The following is a 21,153-nucleotide window of genomic DNA, read 5'->3' on the forward strand; positions in this document are numbered from 1 at the left end:
AGAAAAAGGGTTTGTAATCTTTGAACGAAAGAGAAGGTGGGGAAGACCATCCCACTAGTGTAATCCCAGTGGCAATTTCATCTAGGCCTGTTGTTTCTTAATGAGTTTTTATCCATCTTTAATTTGACGGGTGTTCTTTCCCAAATGAGGGCTAAGATGGCAAGGGGGAGGGGAAACAGAACAGTAGGGCAGTGAGCCAACCCTCTGGCAATATTTCTTTTTTTTCTTTATTTCTTTCTCTCTTAACTGATTGCTAAAATCTCTCTCTCACACTTCTCTCTGTCCTTTTACTAATATGTTTTTGTTTCAAAATACGTGTTCTACTTGAACACATGAAATAAGAGCAGCTGCATCAAGCCAGGCTATCTAACCCAGTGCCATCTACCCACAGGAACCAGTAGCAGTTAAGAATATAAAAATGAGAAAGACATACAGCGCTACTTTTCCTGTGAGGTAGGTTCAGGAGGTCCTTGCACTTTTGCAGGGTGGATTTTCCACCAAAGATTTCTCTAGTTATCTTTCTGCACCCATGTAAAATGTTAACATTTGCGATTCCCTGCAGCAAGGGAGTTCCAGGGGTCGATTACACTTTGGGTGAACAGTATTTTCCATGTGTTCATAGGTATGACCACATGCTGCCAGCCATTTGGGGGTTAATTTAGAAGTGACTACCGTTAGTAGGCAATAAGCATTCATGGTTGTGTTTTGAGCACGGACAGGTGAATTAGTAACTATTTTTATGTCACATTGTCACTTTCTTTTCCTTCATCTTTTTCTTTTTAGAGTTGTTTTGGGGTGAGTTTTATTTGTTTTTCCCCGATCTCCCCCATTTGTGTTTGACCTCTCCCATTTCCTGTGTGTTGCTCAGACATGGAAGCAGCAGACTAGAGTCTTGAATGTGAAAGGACTATTTAGCAGAAGTCTCCAAATACCAAATGAAATTAAGAAAGCAGATTACAAATATTTGATACAGTGCCCAATGTCATGTTCTCTGTGTGAGGGAGGCAGGAAGCCCAGAGCTGGCCAGTACAACCCAGGGAGCAAGCAACTTAAACCCATTTTTTTTAAGTAAAAAGATTAGGAGAAAAAGAAAGAAATTATTTCTCTCTCTCTCTCCCCCCCCCCCCCCCCCCCCCCCCCCCCCCCCCCCCCGATTGCTGGGAAACTCAGCAAGAACAGAAAGCTATCTTCTTTTTCTGGCTTATATCTCTTGGGCTACATCTAACTGGTGACATCAAGCCATAATAGTATTTAAAGGGAAAAGTCACAGAATTGTTAAATCAAGGAACAGGCATGTCAGGGACAGGATGAGCTTGGGGGATATCCAGTCTTAGTGGCATGGTTTATCTGTGCTTAGACAAGATCTAGCTCTTATGATAAAGAATAGGTGCATCTCTCCACCAAAGCATTCATCACAAATTGAAGTCCAGCCCAAGCTGAAGAGCAGGCTTGTCCATTTTTTTGCTGGGATTTCACACCTCTCCTCCACTCCTTCTTTCAGCCATACACACACATCCCATTAAAAGAGTAAACTTTCAAAGAAATATTTTGCACATCTCTACCACTGCATTACATCCTGCTGGCCATGTCTTGACAGGCTGCATCAGTCAATAACAATGCAATATTAAAGGGTAATGATACAACCATACAGAGTAACGAAAGAAAGCAATTTCTTTCACTATTTAGCTATTTACAAATTGATTGAATTCAAAACTATCAAGTCAAAAACACAGGGAGTGGGCTAAGTCCAAGAGGGGCCAACATGTGTCCCTGTAATGTAGTGGTACTGCTCAGCTGGCTGACTCAAAATGTCTAAGCAAACACATGGAGTTAATTTCTGCTCAAGGTCTGAAGCAGAGCAAAGGAAGCAAACCTGAAGATGGACTTATAGAGTAAAAGAATTAGGAGTAAGGAGACAGAAGAAGGTAAGAGAGTGCTGTTTGGACCCATGCAGGGAGCATCAGTTGAGGCATGTGTGTGGTTTCAGCAGAGTAATTAATACAAGTGCGTCTATTTCTATAGAATCTGTCTCAAGAGTGCAATCCTTCCTCTGAGAATCTCTGCAGTCTCAGAAAACATCTGTGCTTCTCATGAGCTGTCCCCAGAGAAGATTAGGATGGACAAACTTCACTTGCAATCAGGCAGAAAGTAAAACCCAGATAAAACCTTAGATTAAGCAACAGAATAAGAACAGAAGCTTACCTGTATTCCCTCCTTGTGAAACAAGGGAAGGGTTTGGATCTTCCACAAGCAAAACCTGAAGACCAGATGTGGCCAGCAAAATTACATTTAGAAAAAGATGGATTTTATCTGTTTTTTTTTAAATTGGAAATGAGGATGAAATTTCCAAATTGCTGCTCAAAAGACAGAGGGAAAAAGTTAGTGAGGACTTCTCAAGCGGGAAGCAGAAAGGTTCCCAGCAGCAGGGTTGCTATTTTGGCTTCTTCTACCAGGCAGCTCCAGGCTGATGTGACCGGACTCTTCTGCACCTTCATTGCTTCTTATTTCCAATGGAGGTATCAATATTCCTTCCTCTAAAAAGCAATGAGCATGTCCATTTCTAAAACAGCCTCTAAGATCTTGCAATTTTGCAAAACTATTTACAAAATGGGCCCTGCAAAAGATATATAGACCTTGGAGCAGCCCATCATAAAGGTGGCAAACTGTGTCTGGCTGATTGGTGAAGTATTTAGCTTTAGAATCATAGAATCATAGAATCGTTTAGGTTGGAAAAGACCTTTAAGATCATCCAGTCCAACCATTAACCTACACTACCAAGTCCACACAAAACCAATCAAGGGTAGACTAGACTGAACCACGTCCCCAAGTGCCACGTCTACCCATTTTTTGAACACTTCCAGGGATGGGGACTCCATCACCTCTCTGGGCAGCCTGTTCCAATGCTTGACCACCCTTTCCATAAAGAAATTTCTCCTAATTTCCAATCTAAACCTTTACTGATGCAGCTTGAGCCCATTTCCTCTCGTCCTATCGCTACCTACTTGGCAGAAGAGACCAACATCCATGTCACCACAACCTCCTTTCAGGGAGCTGTAGAGAGCGATAAGCTCTCCCCTCAGCCTCCTCTTCTCCAGACTAAACAACTCCAGTTCCCTCAGCCGCTCCTCATAAGGCCTGTGCTCCAGACCCTGCACCAGCTTCATTGCCCTTCTCTGGACACACTCCAGCACCTCAATGTCTTTCTTGTATTGAGGGGCCCAAAACTGGACACAGTATTCCAGGTGCGGCCTCACCAGTGCCAAGTACAGGGGCACAATCACCTCCCTGCTCCTGCTGGCCACACCATTCCTAACACAAGCCAGGATGCTGTTGGCCTTCTTGGCCACCTGGGCACACTGCTGGCCCATGTTCAGCCAGCTGTCAACCAGCACCCCCAGGTCCTTTTCCGCCAGGCAGCTTTCCAACCACTCTTCCCCAAGCCTGTAGAGTTGCATGGGGTTGTTGTGACCCAAGTGCAGGACCCGGCACTTGGCCTTGTTAAACCTCATACAGCTGGCCTCGGCCCATTGATCCAGCCTGTCCAGGTCCCTCTGCAGGGCCATCCTACCCTCCAGCAGATCGACACTCCCACCCAGTTTGGTGTCGTCTGCAAACTCACTGAGGGTGTACTCAATCCTCTCATCCAGATCATCAGTAAAGATATTAAACAAGGCTGACCCCAAAACAGAGCCCTGGGGAACACCGCTCATGACTGGCTGCCAACTGGACTTAACTCCATTTACCACAACTCTCTGGGCTCAGCCACCCAGCCAGTTTTTTACCCAGCGAAGACTACGCCTGTCCAAGCCATGAGCTGCCAGCTTCCCAAGGAGAATATTATGGGAGACAGCGTCAAAAGCTTTGTTAAAGTCCAGGTAAATGACATCCACAGCCTTTCCATCATCTACCAGGTGGGTCACCAGGTCATAAAAGGAGATCAGGTTGGTCAAGCAGGACCTGCCTTTCGTGAACCCATGTTGGCTGGGCCTGATTCCCTGGTTGACCTGCACTTGCCTGTTGAGTTCACTCAATATGAACGTCTCCATAATCTTTCCCGGCACTGAGGTCAGGCTGACAGGCCTGTAGTTTCCCAGGTCCTCCTTCCGGCCCTTCTTGTAGGTGGGCATCACATTGGCAAGCCTCCAGTCATCAGGGACCTCCCCTGTTAACCAGGACTGCTGACAGATGATGGAAGGTGGCTCGGCAAGCTCCTCTGCCAGCTCCCTCAGTACTCTCGGGTGGATCCCATCTGGCCCCATAGACTTGTGAGCATCCATGTGGCATAGCAGGTCATTAACTGCTTCCTCCTGGACTATGTGGGCTCCATTCTGGTCCCCGTCCCTATCCTCTAGCTCAGGGGGCTGAGTACCCAGGGGATGACTGGTCTGGCTGTTAAACACAGAGGCAAAGAAGGCGTTAAGTACCTCAGCCTTTTCCTTGTCCTTGGTGACAATGTTCCCCTCCACATCCAGCAAAGGATGGAGATCCTCCTTGGCTCTCCTTTTATTGCTGATGTATTGCTAAGTCCAAGAGGGGCCAACATGCGTCCCTGTAATGTAGTGGTACTGCTCAGCTGGCTGACTCAAAATGTCTAAGCAAACACATTGAGTTAAATTCTGCTCAAGGTCTGAAGCAGAGCAAAGGAAGCAAACCTGAAGATGGACTTATAGAGTAAAAGAATTAGGAGTAAGGAGACAGAAGAAGGTAAGGTTTACTAAACCACAGCCACCTGGCACAAGCTGCATCCATGCAGGGAAAAGGCAAATACACACCAGACCCCAAGAGCAGTCCTATGTGTGATGCTGTCCTAAAAGACTGGGCTCAAGTAGTTGAGCAAGGCTGTGTGGGTAGGATAGAGTGGATAGAGGAAGGAAAACTGCTGGGACTCCAGAGAAGCATAGTCACAGGTCCTGGGCCTGTGAGGTGTGGAAAGCAGAACACGAAGAAGGGAGAGGGATGAAAATATGACATAGTACTTTTTCTTTTAATTTTCTTTTCTTAGAGCTGTTTATAAGTGTAATCCTACAACTGCAAAGTGTAAATCCTGCACAAGCTGTAGTGATTATAGCAGCTGGAGGGCTCTAGGTTGTTTTGTAACCTCTCTGGTCTGCTTCAGCTGCTGAAAACCAGAAGAGAAGGGAATAGAGGGAAAGGAGGGGAGGGGGGAGTGCTGGCATCTAGCAAAAATCCTGATCCAAAAGCCCAAAGATTTTCCCAGAAATTGATGCCTCATGAGCACTGTCCAAAATGAGGGGGAAGGAGGCACCGTCTTCCTGCCAAACAACTTTACTTTCATGATGTCCCCCTACACTGTGTGTGTGTAGGGGAATGAGGTGTGCTGTGATCCAGCACCTAAAGCTGGTGTAACAGCCCAGGCTGCTGTGAGCAGGAGCTGGCTGCAGCTTTTAACTCCTGCTGTCCTAGGTCCAAGCAGATCCACCTGGCATACAGCAGCACACTTGCCTGCAGCATGGCAGCCACAGGCAAGGGTGGGACCAGCTTGTACCTTGCCATGCAGCCCTAAATACTTCGGTGAACTGTCTTAGTGCTCACATGGGGAGTTGGCCCAGGGAGATTGTCCAGCCTGTCAGATACAGGAGGTCACATTCAACGGTCAAATGGTCCTTTCTGACCTAATAGTTCAAACCTCAGTAAAACAATCATATGCATGTTTCAAAATATTTTATATCCATTTTCCTTTTTTTTTTTTTTTTCATTGAGACTAATTAATGATGGAAGAGTGTGGCAATCTGCCCCTTCATTTTGGAGTTTGGGAACTGCTTGTAGAGTGTCCCCAGATGCTTGACTGCACCACGGCACCTCTGCTGCTCTCTCTGGCTGCTTTGGTGGAGCTTCCAAAAGGAGACGCAGGTTATGTGAGCAGAGGGCATTCTTTAGTGGTGGAGTGTGATGATTTCTTCAACTGATGCAAATGAAAAACGCAGAAGCAGTCATCTGCCAGCATTGCTGCATGCAGGGCATGGTTTTGCCCATGGAGTAGTGCCAGCTCAGACGAGGAGGGGACATGAGCATATCCCTGCAGTCTCCTTAGCTAAACAGGCTGCTAACGCCTTGGGATGCATCTGTGCAGCACCTAACCCAATGGGGCTTCTAACTGTGACCATAATAGAAATAACATATACTAATAAAGTAAATAGACAGTAAAACTGTCTTCTGTAATGTTATTCTCCAGGCTAAATAAGATGCCAAAAATGAACAAACAGCCTCCAAGTGATATTAAAATGTCTTTCACTTTTAATAATTTAAGGGACATACTAGTGAGAAAGATAAGGAAACTTTAAAATATATTATTTTTCAGCCTTATGGTCTTTTCCTCAGACTCTCTTCTGTCTGATCCACTGAGGACTCATTGACATATCCTATGCTGAAGCAGAGCATTTTAATAAGTTACTGGGACAAAAACTTGTTGTCTTTATTTTATTATTTTATTTAGTAAGTTTGACTTTGGAAAAACTGGTTTGGTTTGGGGGGTTTTGCTTCTGTAAATAAATTTCCTTCCTCCCTCCCTCTTTCCTTCTTTTCTTCATCCATCCCTCCCCACCCTCCCTCCTTCCATCTCTCTTTCTCCGTCTCTCTCTTTCTCTCATTCTTTTTCCTGGTTTGAAAAACCCTAGACTGTCTCCTTGAGTGTTAAGGACAAACTGGCAATAATTTATGTTATAGCGTGATATGAAAAAAATTACATTACACTATAAATTATAATATGAAGGGTGAAATGCCAGGAAGGATGCCAAATGCAGCTGGAAGTCCCATTAGACAACAGAGTTCTATTGCCTACCGGTCCCCACAGAAATCGTAGAAGGTTTGCATGAAACTGTTTGCTGTGAGGGGGGAGAGCCTGGAGGCGGGGAAGAAGAAATATAATATAACAGATAAAATGTATAATCAGTCAACTGGAGATAGGAAATTTCTACTAATGTCTAAAAAGAAAGGTGACTTCTGTATAGAGCTATAGCAATTTCGAATTTGGCCACCTGGGATATTGTAGTGCTGCCTCAAGCTTGAACAGGGGCTGTGGGGAGGAGGATGCGTTGTCTGTATGTTGTGCTATTATATGAGGGGCTCTTGGGTTTTATCCTCCCAGAGTAGTCCCTGTAGGAGTCACAGAGTTCCCTCAGGGTTTCAGATAGCCCTGCTCATTGCTGTAGACCCAAGGGGCTGTCTGAGGCTGTGTCAGGGGCTGTCTGTTCCATGCTCTGGTGGTTCTTCTCTGGGAACAAGACTAATTAGAGGTGGAAATTAAGAAGGGCTCTCCAAGGAAAATGGCTCCAAGGAACAGATGGGAGTCTGGAGCCCCTCTCTGACCTTGTGGTGCAAACTGTTGTTCATGAAGTCAGATGGCTGGGGAGGCACAGGAGAAGGGTCATTTCACACTTGCTGCCCCACATTTCTTTAAACACTCACCACTAGCCAGCACATAAGAAGATCCTGGGGACTCATGGGCTATGAGGCAGACCTGTTTAGTCATCCTTATTTACCTGCGTAGGGTCTGATACATTTGTGTTATCTATCCCCTGACTATTATTTAATTCAGGCTGTCTAAAAATCTTCACATGCTGACAATTTCACCCCATCTCAGCTTATGTATCCATCTCTTCCTTAGATATGATGACACTAAAAATAGAAGTTGGGACAAATGAACTATTTTGTGCAACAGTCTATAGATTGTCAATACAGAGAGAGTCAATTTACCCTAGGGTGAAACAGCTGGTGAAGCTGCTGTTTCATTCCTTTCTCATGGCTGGTGAAATAACTGTTTGAATCCAAAACCTTGAGCCAAATTTTATAACAGTGCTATGTTAGTGGAGAAGCTAGAGTCCTTTCTGGACATCAAGTAATGAAATGGGATGAGTTCATTGTAAGAAAGAGAATGTTTTTGTGATGGACCAAGAATGACAATATGTCTATTTTTCTTTAAAGATTAAAGAAATAAAAGACAGAAAAATTGATTATTATTTTACTTTCAAAAAACCTAGAAAACCCAAAACCATACCCAACATCCCAATCAATGGAGAGAAAAGCAGCTTTGAGTGCCTTATTGAACTGACCTACAGAAAAAGCTTCAGAGCTTCAAGCCCAAACAAGTCCCTGATAAGATGTGAAATGCAATGGAAAAATCATTTAGAGAGAACAACAGAGAAGCTGATTTTGCTCTAGTTTTACAGGTTGGTTCAATAAAGGTTCCTGAACTCTCTTTTCTGTGTAATTCTAAAGAAGGGTCATTTAATTAATATATTTATCTGGAGGAAGAAAAAAGAAAACAAAAGCGGGGGAGGAAATAAACTTAAAACAAAGATTGTATTTCACATTGAGCATTGCAGGTCTTGGTTGAGTCTGTCTAGCACATGAACTCTCTGGGTACCCACAACCTTTCCTTCCACACAGTTGCTCTCTTAGCTTCATCCTTTAATTTGGTGTATAAATTCTCACAAAAATGGTGGAATCCAGAGAGGAAAAACACATCCAAGCACATTTCTTACTCATGGTTTCCTTCTTTAGCTCTTTGTGATTCATTTATTGCATTTTCAATGAGCCCTCCTGGTTTTATGAGAAGTTGAAGGACAGCGCAAACATTTTATTATCTCGCTGCCAGCCTCCAGAAGAGTATCTGGCAGTGTTCAGGATACCCCCTGCTGTGGGACTTGTGGATGTAAAACTGTGGGGCTCGATCCTCGGCTCTGCAACATCTCTCATCCCCGCTCCCTGTTCCTGCCTTTGCTGTGCATTCCCCGCCCCCTCCCCAGCATGGCACAGCTGTGCAAACCTCAGCGCACCACAGTGTCCTGAGCCTGGAGCATCTCCACGGCCTCTGCTGGAGGGACCTCGGCCTGAAGCTGTCTCTCTGTCTCCTGACAGCTCTATTTGTCATGCAGGCAGGGCTGCTGAGGGGACATGCAGGAAAACAGTTCATCTGCCTGTAAGTTTGAGCAAGGAGACTATGCCCATCTCTCAGTGCCCAGCCTGGGACACTGAACAGATAAGTTTGGTGATAAAGACCTGTTTTTTCTGCAAGACCCTGCTTAACCTTGGCACTAAAGCCTTTTCACACCACTGTAGGTCTAGCCCTGCCTCAAAGAGACAAAAACTTTCTGCAACCCCAAGTAAACTGAGAGTGTCCCCTGTGCAGTACCCTGTGAGCTATCTAGACCACTGCTTAGGAACTACAGTAATAATCATAATAGTAAGGTTTTGTGTGTGGGAATAGGGTAAAACCACTTTAAATAGCATGTGGGCCCTCTGGTGGTGCTCCCCTTTTAAAAGCCCTGCTGACGAAGGCAGCAGTGCATCTGGAGCTGGGCCTGGAATGTTTGTGTGCATGTTATAAATGGAGTTACTGGTGCCATCTGTGTTCCTGTAACTTTTCCATGTTATTTTTTATCACTGAAAGATGGAGAGTATTTCCCTTCCTAACAACATTTTTATAAAAAGGGTGTTCTCTGCAGAGGGAGGAGAAGGGTTAACAGAAAAACTTTTCAAAGTGAAAGGGAGAGCTAAACCTTCATGCTGTTGAGGAAATTGAACTGTGGAGAAGTGGGGAAAAAGGCTTTCTTCCCCCGCCCCACCACAATGTGGTCTGTCTCAAAAAAAGGAAAGATTTTTTTTTTTATGTTCTTCCAAATATCACTTCTGCTTGTCACAATATTTATAAAAACCCTCTTGCTATCTCAAGCTGCACAGCCTTTGGCTCAGGTTCCTGCTTATGCAAAACAGGGTCATAAACATGTCACTGTGTATTTGATAAATCCATCTTCCTCTTGTCATTGTCACCAAGAAGCTGAGATGATGGGAGATTACTCCGTCAAATCACCGTGGAAACGCCTGCAGAGTTTATGAATTTTCATAGGATGTAAGTCCTCTTTAATGGCAAGTAGGGCCCAGGAAAAGCTTACTATTTTTAAGGAAACATGTGTGCATCTGTGTGTCTGTGTGTGGGAATATACTGTATGGTCAAATCTTTACCTAACATACATTAGTAGTTACGCCAATGCATCCTAGCTGAGAGCATTGCTGTGAGTTTGTGCCCATTTCCTTGTATCTATTTCTCTCTCTATGACCCCAATTCACATTTATATTAAGGCTCCTTAAGCCATACTGGATGTGTAAAAGGGATGTTAAATAACTGCAAATGCCATTAGAGTGTATTTACTGATCTAACACATTTCCTGTGAGCATTTTCATTACCACGTTTTGAAATTATTGTCTCTGCTCCCCCTCCTCCTTTTTCTGCAATCTAGTGAAGATACCAACCCATCTTCAGTGAGAATTGCCTGTCAGGGTTCAAAGGCCAGCTGGCTTTCTCTTTCTGTAGCAAAGCTTAAAAGCAAACAGGATTCACAATTTTCCAAAGAGGAGAAGTGTCCTTTTCTCACTCCTCACTAGAGTAAAAAATGGCTGAAGGGACTATGCTCAAACTTCAGCGAAATAGGAGAAAATAGATAAATAAGGATGTTAACCTTCAAGTATGAAACTCAGTTGTGCAAGGGGCTGAACACTGCTGAGAAGCTGAGAGGTGCTTTGGTGAGGCAGCACAATGCTCAGTGCAGGACCAAGCTCTCTCTGGAGGATGTCAGTGCATCACAGTGAATGGCCAGCTCATGGAGACAAACCAGAGCAGATCTGGCTGCTGCTTTTCAGGACAAGGAGATATCAACTAAAATATTGTAGTGAAATCAGTTGAGTGTTGGTAAGAAGGGACCTACAAAGGTCTCTGGTCCAGCCTCTCCTTCAAAGCAGGGCTGTCACCCACACGTGGTCAGGTTAGCAGTGCCTTGGTCTAGCTGTGTCTTAAGAGTATATGGGTGGGATTTATAAAGTGCACGAAATTCAGTAAGGTCAGGTATCTGAGACCTCTTCCTCTTGCCTCCCTTAGCAAACTAGAGAAGGGGAGCATGTCTGTTCACAGGGCCCAGGGGATGTCGAGCCTTAGGGTCATGCAGTGAAGCCATGCCTAAAGCACCAGACAGGTCAGGCTTAAGGTGAGTTGTTGCCTGCAATGCAGGGGTGCAGCCTATGTGGCTACACCTGAGCTTACCCTCCACCATGTCTCACAGGCGCTGCTGGCAACTGAGCTCTGCAGAAACACTGAGCTCAGGACAGACTAACAGCTGGTGACATCTTCAGTAATTCAGTGGGATTTTTTGCAACTTTCCACTGCCATCCATGCTGCTGCAATTGTACAGCTAACACCCAACCTGGAAAGCTTAGAGCTAGTTCTGCTATGTAGACTCATATTTTGGAGTTTAGTTTTTATTTGTGACCTGTGGAAATGTGTCCTATGAACCCAGAACTTTCTCTTTGCATTTAAGTTGTGCTACCTTCACTTTCCAGCATGTCTAAGTAGTGAACCTGCTGTTGAGCAAAGAGTATGAAAGGCTTTTAAGCCTGTATCTCTGTTACAATACTATTACTGCAGTGCTAACAAAATCAGAAGCTTCCCTAAATAGCTGCCCAAATATAAAACTGCAAAAAGGGGAGGGCATAACTGTTTCTTAGCATCCCAAGGCTTAAAGGGAGCTAACCATACACCTTTGATCCTCATTGCAGCAGTTACTGAAGTATGTACAGCCTCTATTTATTGGCACATTTACCCAAACAGGGAACTAAGTAGTAACTCTGGCTCAGTCTTAACCAAAGTAACCACTATTCATAACCTGTCTGCACTGTGTATATCTGTGTATGCCTGTAAACCAGGGTGGTGACCAGGAGAACTGGACTTCAATGGGATTTTCATCCAAGTGATCACATGAGGGGAGGGGTGCCAATTTTCATGTTTGCCTGTCAGGACCTTCAGTGAGCAGTTTCCCCATGCAGTGACACCAGGGCATGATGTGACCTGTGGTAGGGCTTGTATTACCACTATCTGGGCTTCTGTGACTAACGCATTTGCTTTCTAACTCCTGCCTACTTTATACTCCCATTGCTTCACCTTCACAAATTTCCTGCCAAAATCAAGATTCTCAATCATTAGCAGTAAACTCCACCTCACACATTGGATGAGATCCCTTCCCTGGTATCTTAAGATAGTGTCGTGTATCTCAGCAGTCCTCAAAGTGTTTTAGAGATCATGCACGCTGAACTGCATTAACAAGCCATTAGGAAGTGGAGCAAGACTAAGAGGAAAAGAAGGAAAATCTGGCAATGCTTTACCTAATATCACAATTCCATACATATTCTAGAAGACGCTGACAGCCTTATATTTTTCATTTGGGGTGAGGGCATACAGCATAAGGAAGTCTAATAAAAGCAGGAATATAGCCTTGCTTTGTTAATTTAAAATTTTCTGGTTTGCAGTGAAGACTGGGATTCTGTCTTGTAGTTTTGCAAGGAAACAACAGCTTAATTTTCAGAGAATTTACAAGAGAAACCTATTCATTAGCTTATAAGTTTAAATTAATTAAAAATTGGATTCTTTAAGAAATGTAACATCTGTGCTCACATTCTTTTCATCCAAATGATGTCAATAAAAGAATAATTCAGACTTCAAACTTTCTGTATAGTTGCAGTTAATTGAATTCTTATGCTTGGGGTATTCTTGAAGAAATTGGGAAGTAATTAGGCTATGCTATTAACAATTGTATCTAATTGATCTGATGATATAGCCAACAAACAGGCCAAGGTCAACAGCTTATTCAGCTCTTAAGCTTGATGTGATCTCAGAGATGATGCAATGGACTCCGTCTCCTCCTCTATCATGAATTTTCTTGCTGGCATTCTGCTGGCTCTACTGGGAGTTATGTCACTTTCTTCAGGCCAAATCTACCTTCTGCCATTCAAAGTCCACCACTGCGTGCCAGGTTGGGCATCTGTGCTTGGGACACTTTGTATGGCCTTGCATTTCACACCTTTAGGCAGCACTGCGACACCTCCTCAACTCTACCCACAGCAGGGTATCCCACAGCCCCTTTGAACCAGGCTCTGAACCAGGTCTCTACTTGTAGGGCAAAATCAAGTGGGTAACTCTCAATGCACAAACCAACTGTATGAGTGGAAAGGGCTGTCCCAGACTTTCACTCACTACTAACCCATGTTACCCAGTCACTAAAAAGGCAGTCAAAAAGTAAAGGCTAAATTCGGTGGTATGGTTTGGCTGCTCACATGGCTGTAGCTCTGAGCAGAAGTTACAAATCCAGATTAACAGGCCAATGCTCTGACTCTTTGCATCGATCCAGCACACCAGTGGATTTGTTCTTAAAGAATGAAGTCAAAACTCCCTTAGGCTTTGCCAGGGTCTGGCATTCACCCTGCAGAGCTACAAATCAATAGAAGCATTGGAAGGCAGAACTCACTGTAAATATCTCTGAAGGGGGAGGTATGGAAAATGCAATTACCCAGAGAAGGAAATAAGACAAGATTTTTTTTTTTTTTTCTTGTCCTCTCCTGGTGGAGCATAGTATCTGAGGAATAGACAATAAAAAGTATTTGGAGCATTTTATAATTCTTCCAAACTGAAGTAGTAAGATTGCAAAAGTTTTCTTAAGACAGTATTACAAAGATGCAGGTGTGTGACACCTTAGTATTTTTCAGTCTGTTCAGCAAAGCAATCATTAGAAAAAAACACATAGCTGTAAAAGCTTTCATAATGTGTGATTAGAAGAACATGACTCAGTTACTTCATGGTGTCACTGATAACCAAGTGTCAGTGTTAGTCGTGTTAGTGGTGGGTATGGCACAATAGTTGTCTTCAAGTGTCTTAAAAATGAATCACTATTAGGATTATGATGGAACTCCTTTAAGAACATCAACATTAAGTTTCTGATATATATTCTTAGCCTTTAACATCATTTTAATAGGAAGCCTGGTTTTTTGGGTGCTGTTCTGTTTTGCCTTTGTACGCACATTGCAGTGAGCTGCTTTGGTGTTGCTGTTCTTCACCCAGGGGTAGCTCCACTTTGGTCCCTGTGAAAAAGGAAAGAGCATTGGACATGATTTTCTGTACAGGTATACATGTACTATGTATAGCGCCATTCCTATGTTTTAAATGCAGCTACCTCTGGGGTTAAACACGACAGCTTTTTAACAACTTTCAGTAGTGAAGGATAGCTCCTGCAAGTCAAACTGATTGAGGGCTATCTGACAAGGGGAAGGGGGAAGCAAACACCATGAATAGTAGATTGCAGTCTGTCTATTTTACCATTACATATCCACAGTTGGAGCAGATATATTCCTCTTGTACCTCCCATTGTGCAGTTGTCCCCATTGTACATTCATTTCCATTGTTTCTCCTTTCATGTATTGTACAGTCAGACCCTGTCTCAACTGTACATTCAGGCTCCATTTGCAGGAGATCCATCCACGGGCTCAGCTGTTTCACAAACAGATCTAATAGCTGTAGTGTGCTCCGATAAGCATGATGGGTAATAGCAGAGCAGATTGAACTATATTGTCCCAGGAGTTCATATATTTTTATACACTCGTAGGGTACACATCATCTTGCTATGACAATGAGGCTAAGTCAAGCATCTCGGGAATGCAATAAAGCAGATTACAATACCGTTCTTTCACTCATTTTCAGTACACTTCCCCTCCCACTTTCTTTTAACAACGTTAATCAATGCCAGGCTACTTAACACCCAATTCCCAAATGGTGGCTTACTCTATAGTCTCCCCCTACCCTCCCTACTTCCCCCCTCCACACAGACATTTAGCTCTTATCCCTCCTGAAACAGGCTTCCATGGAGATAAAACTAGGAATTTGTTAAATATCAAAGAAAGTTAAGGACATGAATTTCAGCAGAAAAAAATCCCAGCAGTTCAGGCTTAAAAATGGCAAGGTTAATAATTTTTTCCCTCCCCATGCCATGTCACATTATTAAGTGAAATAAAGCTGACAAAGGATGTCATATTCAAATAGCCAGCTCTCTCATTTACTGCATTGTTATTGCCATACACCTTTCTCATGCAGCCATGCTAGGCAATTAAGAGCTTAATTCTCCCTTCAGACACAGGTGAGGGGCTCCCCAGCATCTCAGTATGATCAGTGGATGCTCTTCCAGAGACTGAAGATGTGACCCCAGATGGGTGAATCACAGACCTAGCCAAAAGCTGGAGGAGAGCACTTGTGTCCCTTCCGCAGTCTGTGCCTGCCTAACCAAGTGACAGCTGCATTCATCTCCTGTCATCTGATGCTTTGTGCAGCTTGTCCACTTCCAGTTTGGGCAGAGTAATACTCCATTCTCATGTGCATCAAGGAGGTAAACTGGCCCACGTTTTTCTTTGCTGGTTCCCACTGTAGTATTCCGAGTCCCAAACATTTAAAATCAGGAGTCAAATTTTTCACAAGCACAAAACTGCTTAAAATCTTGTGTTTTTTAACAGACACATATGGCATTCTTCGAGTTTGCATTGTGTCTTACCTTATCTTTTTATTGTTTTCATTGCTCCAAGAACTGAGGAATGGGGGAGAGGGAGGTCCAGTGATTATGACACTTTGAAACTTACTGTAAAAATAAGCGTATAATGCTCAGTTCATTACAGGATTGCAGATGCTAGTTTTAAAAAATTTCACTAAAAATGATAAAAATTATGACAAGGTAAAATTTACTACTGCAAACAATACACTGTACTATGGCAAAGTCAATGAAAAGCTGAAATTCTTTGTTCACACAGGGCACAGCCTCTCCAGGAATATAGACCTGCAAGAGCAGGATACGCAAACTTTTGTCCAGAACAACACAGATATAGCTGATCTTGTCTTCTTACAAGAAAAATGAGCTCTTTCTAGGTGCCTTCTAGCCCAACAGTTGTGACAGTCTGTGCACTCAATTCCACTTTGCATTCAGATAGTCTTCCCTACCTTGAAAGATCCCACTGAGTGCAGCAAACCATATATAAGGAAACACATCTTCCCAACACTGACATCCGCCCGTCCCGAGGTAGCCACAAGCATCTATCTTAATGACCCGCAACACCACCAGACAACAAATATCAGAGAGAGTCTGAGATGATGGGCTGGTGTAAAATGAGCCGGACCAGGCTCTGTATAGATTTACACCAGTGGAAAGTCGGGACCAGGGACAGAAAATCGTTACTATGTGCGATGGAAAGTAAATGTGTACCTTGGAAGGCCAAATACTGGATTGGAATTGGAGATTAATTGAAACATAGATGAAGCTTTAGAAAATGTATCGTAACGTACAATCATCCTTAATGATATTGACTCCTCTCACAAGGGTGCTGTAAAGCTTCGTGCGGTCATATCAGTGAGGCATTCAGAGATGCTCCGCAAGCAGGAGTCAGAGGAGTGCAACTCAGAAAGGACACTGCCTTCACCTTAATGTCCCTAGTAATAAAGAAAAAGAGAGAAAAAGATAAATCTGGGAATGATGGAGAAATAGGCTAGTTTGACAAATTGGCTGTGATTTCCTCTCTTTCTTTTCTACCTTCTCTCTACTCCATCGCTCAACTTTTCCCTTCTGGACCCAAGAGGACAAACATGGAAGTATCAAAGCCCCTGTTACACCTGTCTTTTCCTCCCTTTATTAAAAAGAGGTGGTTGTGTTCAGGGTAAAACATATGTAAAATAGACACCAGCTAGGAATTAAACCATATCCAGATTCAGAAGGACTCAAGGTCAAAGCTGAGCCTGAGCTTAGCAAATATACCCCTGAGAAGGACACTGCATTGCCAAAATCTTGTAAATCGGGCTCCAAAGTGACAGAAACTTCCCAACATCATGGCAGTCAGATGAGGGTAGTATTTTCTGTGAGATTTTTCCCTGATATGGGGCAAGTGGATACAAATCAACAGACCATTGCTGCTTTGCACATCTCTGATTCAGGCCACATTTTTTAACACTCACAGTGGACTTAGAGTGCTTCTTTATCCCAACCACCCAGGTGAGTCACTTTGAGGTATATAAATGCAAATACCTTTCAGTTTCATTTCCCTCTCCTTCCCCTCCCTTTAGTGAACCCTCCCCACATGTTATTATAGTTTATTTCATTAGCAATAAGAGACACATTGGAGTTCTGGAAAAAAAGATCTTGATTCATTTAGTGGTAAATTCAGTATATGTTCAAGAAGACCTATATTTCTTCATCTCTTCTGCCTCACTCAGCTAAGCCAGTCCTGAATCCCAGCCCCTGGTCAGAGCTGCCTTCATCACACTTGACACACCAGATATATGACCCCAGTTCTGTACCTCACCAGTTTCCCTGTAATCAGGCTGAGTCTATCTTACCGACACTGAGGTATTTAGGCTTTCTGTATCTATTGGCCATGGATTTCCATTTGGTCTGATGTGCCTAAGATGGATGTGCTGGCTGCACTGCTTCAATACTGTCCTCTGACTGTTAATGTTTCAGTTCCAACATAGAAACACTGGTTATGCTTATTTTTCTTTTTTTTGTAAGAAGATCTGACTTTGTTTGCTAAATCAGATGTGACAGGCAAGGATTGCATCATGGTTTTACAACTGTTCGCTCACTCATTGTTCTGCTGAATGTTTAGTTATGCTGGAACAGAGGCAGTGCTGAATGTATCTAAACCCCACAGTTCCTCTAAGCAAAGAACCTGGCTCTTTTCAAACACATTTCCAGGCATCCAGTAAGAAATTACATAGTGCATATTGGCTGGGTTTTGGAAAACTGGGAAGATAAAGGAAAGAAATAAGAAAATGAACTGTAAGATACAGAAGAGTCACAGTGAGCTGTTAGCGGGACTGAGGAAGATACTGTTATCTTTAGACTTTCATGTCTCGCTGTCCTGTTATCATTACCACATGATGCAATCTTAAAACATATATCAGCACTAGTAAATTAAACCAGCCAAGGCCCATTTTCTAACCTAAGCAACAAGTGACACAGTACAGCTTTTATCCGCCTACCTAAAATCTCTTCCACCCAGAACATGGTGAGTGAATCTAAATTTCTTTCTGGAAAGGATGCCTGGTCCATAACAATCTTATGGCCACGGCACAGTGCCTGGATCTATGACAAAGCCACAGTGTTAAGCCTTTGTCCCCATTTCAAAATTTGGGGAAGGAGGAAAAGCCCATCCAACTACCTTTCATATCCGCAAACTCCCTTCCAACTTATATTCCAGTACCTAGCTGTAAATTCAGGAAAAACCCAAACTTCATAAAAAGACATTTCCAAGAGGATGAGATTGTCATGGAAGGAAGGGATTCGTGTTCTGCTTGAATCCTGATTATTAAAAGCAGAGCAGAGCTTAAGTCATATCCAGATAGGGATTTGAAGTCCCTACATATGGGTATCCTGGGCTTTAGGGTTTTTCCTCTTATAAAGAAATGAGAGCAGAATGGGACTGCAGCCCAGAAATATGCATATCTAGTGAAGATCAGAGATGTTTAAGCCTGAAAAATGGCTCCAGATAAATCTCTTATTGAGATCACCCTGTATAAAAAAACACTGTATGTGAATATCAGGTTACATCTTGCTCCTGGACAGAAGAGTATTAGAAAAAGGACAGATACCCGCAAATCTGTCAATGGGCAGAAAAGAATGGATGGCAGTGACAGGCTGAGGTAACTGTAAATTCAGAACAAGGGAAAACATTATCATGGTAAATGCAATTCAGGCAATGGAGTGAAGTGCAGGGGGATGAGGGAACCTCTTGGCAGTGGTGCTGCTTAAAGCTGGACAAGACACAAGTTCATCAGCAGGGGCTGGTCATGTCAACGTAAATCCTGCCACTGCAGAGAAGTGAGGTGCTCTGCTACCGCCTAACCCTGCAAGCCCCAAACTTTGCCTAAGCCCCTCTCAGGTGCTGGATCTTTGCATCTTTGTGAAGCTGTCCATTTCCAAAAAAAGTGCAGAATTTACTACAGGTATAAAAAAATGGAGCCCAAGTGCCATTAATAGGATCTACGGCAGCATTCTGTAATATATCAGTCCTACTTATAACATAATAGCTATATAACTCATACAAGGCTCTGGCTCATGTGAGGCGTAGAGGTCTACATTACACAGGGAAGGAATAAGCAACATAGTCACATATTCTGTAGCTGGATAAGATTACAACACAAGCAGCAAGCTTTCCAGGCCTTAAATGCACGAGGAAAGAACAAGGCATAGGAACAGTTCAATCTCTGATTTTTATGAAAGTTAGAGCATTTTCTTTGCAGGAGAACTGCAGTGATTCTCTGCAAAGCTCTGTGTGTATGTGTATGTGATCAGCAATAACTGTTAGTTGCTTTAGCAGTGAAAGCAAGGAATGAATTGGTGATGGGAATTAAATTTGCCTTTTTCTTCTCTCAAGAGGTGATGCCATCTCCATTCACTAATGGAGAGGTGAAATGAGACATATTCTCAGATGAGGTAAATTGCTACAGCTCGGCTGAAGTTAAGGGACCTCTGTTCCTTTATTCCATCTGAGGATATAGTAAAGAATAAAAACATGAGGAAAACTTTATTGTTACAGGCCAGGTTTCTTTAAGGAAATAGAGAGCTCTGAACTTGCAGTATGACAGCTTTTTTGCAGCCCTCAATTCACATGGTTAGACATAGCGGGGTGATCAACTTCAGATCAGCCACAAAACACATACAGTCTGAATCCAGCCCTTGATTTTTTTTTTCTTTAAGACCCGAATTCAAACCTTTGGGCTTCCACTACAGCAGGTGATGAACATTACAAGTAGCTACAAGTGAACCTTTAAAGGCTTGAGCCTTTCGGAGAAAGCAACCTTTGCCGTGGAGACTCAGTATCAAACCACAATAATTCATACATTTTAAGCCCAGAAGAGACTGACGTGACAATCTAAGCTAGCCTGCTACATAAAACAGGCCTTCAGACTTCTCTGAATTATTTCCCATTTCAAGTCCAAGAGCTATTGTCAAAGTAAAATATATATTTTAGAAAAATATCTGATCCCATTTTAATGTAGCTAGTGACAGGTTATCTTCTATAGTCCTTGGTAAAGACTTCTAATAGTTAACTACTCTTAAAAAGGAGCACCTTATTGCCTCTTTGCATGTCAGGCTTTGTCTTCCAGGATTTGGTTCTTTCTACATCGCCATCTGCTAAAATAAAGAGCCCTGTATTCTCACATATCTGTTCCACAGAAAGTGATTGAACCAACTCTTAATTTTCTCTTTGAGGAGCTAACAGGTGCCTTTAGTGTCTTATGATAAAACTGGCATTTGACAGATGTATGTAAAACTGAGTGTCTCAGGGAAGAAGAACACAGAATAGTCGTTCACTGCTTCTCCCAGTGTAACAACTGGGGGCCATCGAACAAAATTGTCAGACAGCACACTTACAATGTATCCAGGGAAGTTCATTTTTAATGGGAACCAGCCAGGTGGTGCAACTCCTTTCTGCAGAACATATAAATAGTCTGAAAAAGTCATTGGATGTGTTCTTTTTGCCCTGTTTTCTTCCCTTTCCACAAGTATCTGTTCCTGCCAGTCCCATGACAGTATCACATGTGCTTCCATTTATCTGTAGGTTTAGATGTTTTGTGGGTCAGGTCCAAGCTTCATATTGGGAAATGCTTCAATAATAGATAATGAAGAAAAGCATATGTGGCTTTAACAGGAGTAGTTCTAGTATTTACCAAACATTCAAAGTAGCACAAACAGCAATGAGGAGGCTCCTTTCCATGCTCAAAATTTCATGACTCAGGTCCAGCCCCTGAGATCTGAGTAGAGGCTACAGATTCAGTGGGAAGTTTGAGGTCCTGAGTAGGAGGTGAGAATTATGCACTTTTGTGGATGTGAGCTGCAGATCCTATCCAAAAAGATAATGCTCATGGATTGTCTTCTGCAGCACAGGGCTTCCCCTGAGTGTCCTCACTGGCAGCCTGGATCTGTGCATATGGAAGCAGGTGTGAATACACCTGCATTGCAGCTCGCCAAAATGAACATGCACAAGAGGAGAAGAATTAGTCTTATCATTCTCCATGCCCAGCCTGGATTACATGGAAGGTGGCTTAGAGCAACAGAGAAAGCCTAGCCTGGAATTAAGCCATAAAGTCTGGCTTGACAGGGAGAGGAAGAGGCGGGTATGGGTAATTGCACCCATAGGGCAATTAGAGTTACAAGGAACAGTAGAGCTCCTCTTCAGTCCCAAGAGTGTGATTAATTGGCAATAACAACCCCCCTGGAGTTGCCTTATTGCTATTATGAAGCCAAGTCTTTATTTTTTATTTTATTATTTTTTATTTATAAATGA

At 43.1% G+C, this 21,153-nt stretch overlaps 1 protein-coding gene across 48 annotated transcripts in view; it reads left to right on the top strand.

Moving 5' to 3' along the window:
* The window catches only part of CELF4 (CUGBP Elav-like family member 4), a 700,143-nt gene that overhangs the window by 493,154 nt on the left and 185,836 nt on the right, over positions 1-21,153 (top strand). For 12 of the 48 annotated variants that reach the window (XM_075726706.1, XM_075726716.1, XM_075726743.1 and 9 more), the window contains exon 4: positions 3,375-3,398. The exons of the other annotated variants lie outside the window; for them this stretch is intronic. In XM_075726706.1, coding sequence (XP_075582821.1) covers positions 3,375-3,398 — 24 coding nt within the window. The remainder of the gene's footprint in view (positions 1-3,374; positions 3,399-21,153) is intronic. 48 annotated transcript variants of the gene reach the window in all.

This window comes from Pelecanus crispus, chromosome Z (assembly GCF_030463565.1).
Source record: "Pelecanus crispus isolate bPelCri1 chromosome Z, bPelCri1.pri, whole genome shotgun sequence".
NCBI lineage: Eukaryota > Metazoa > Chordata > Aves > Pelecaniformes > Pelecanidae > Pelecanus > Pelecanus crispus.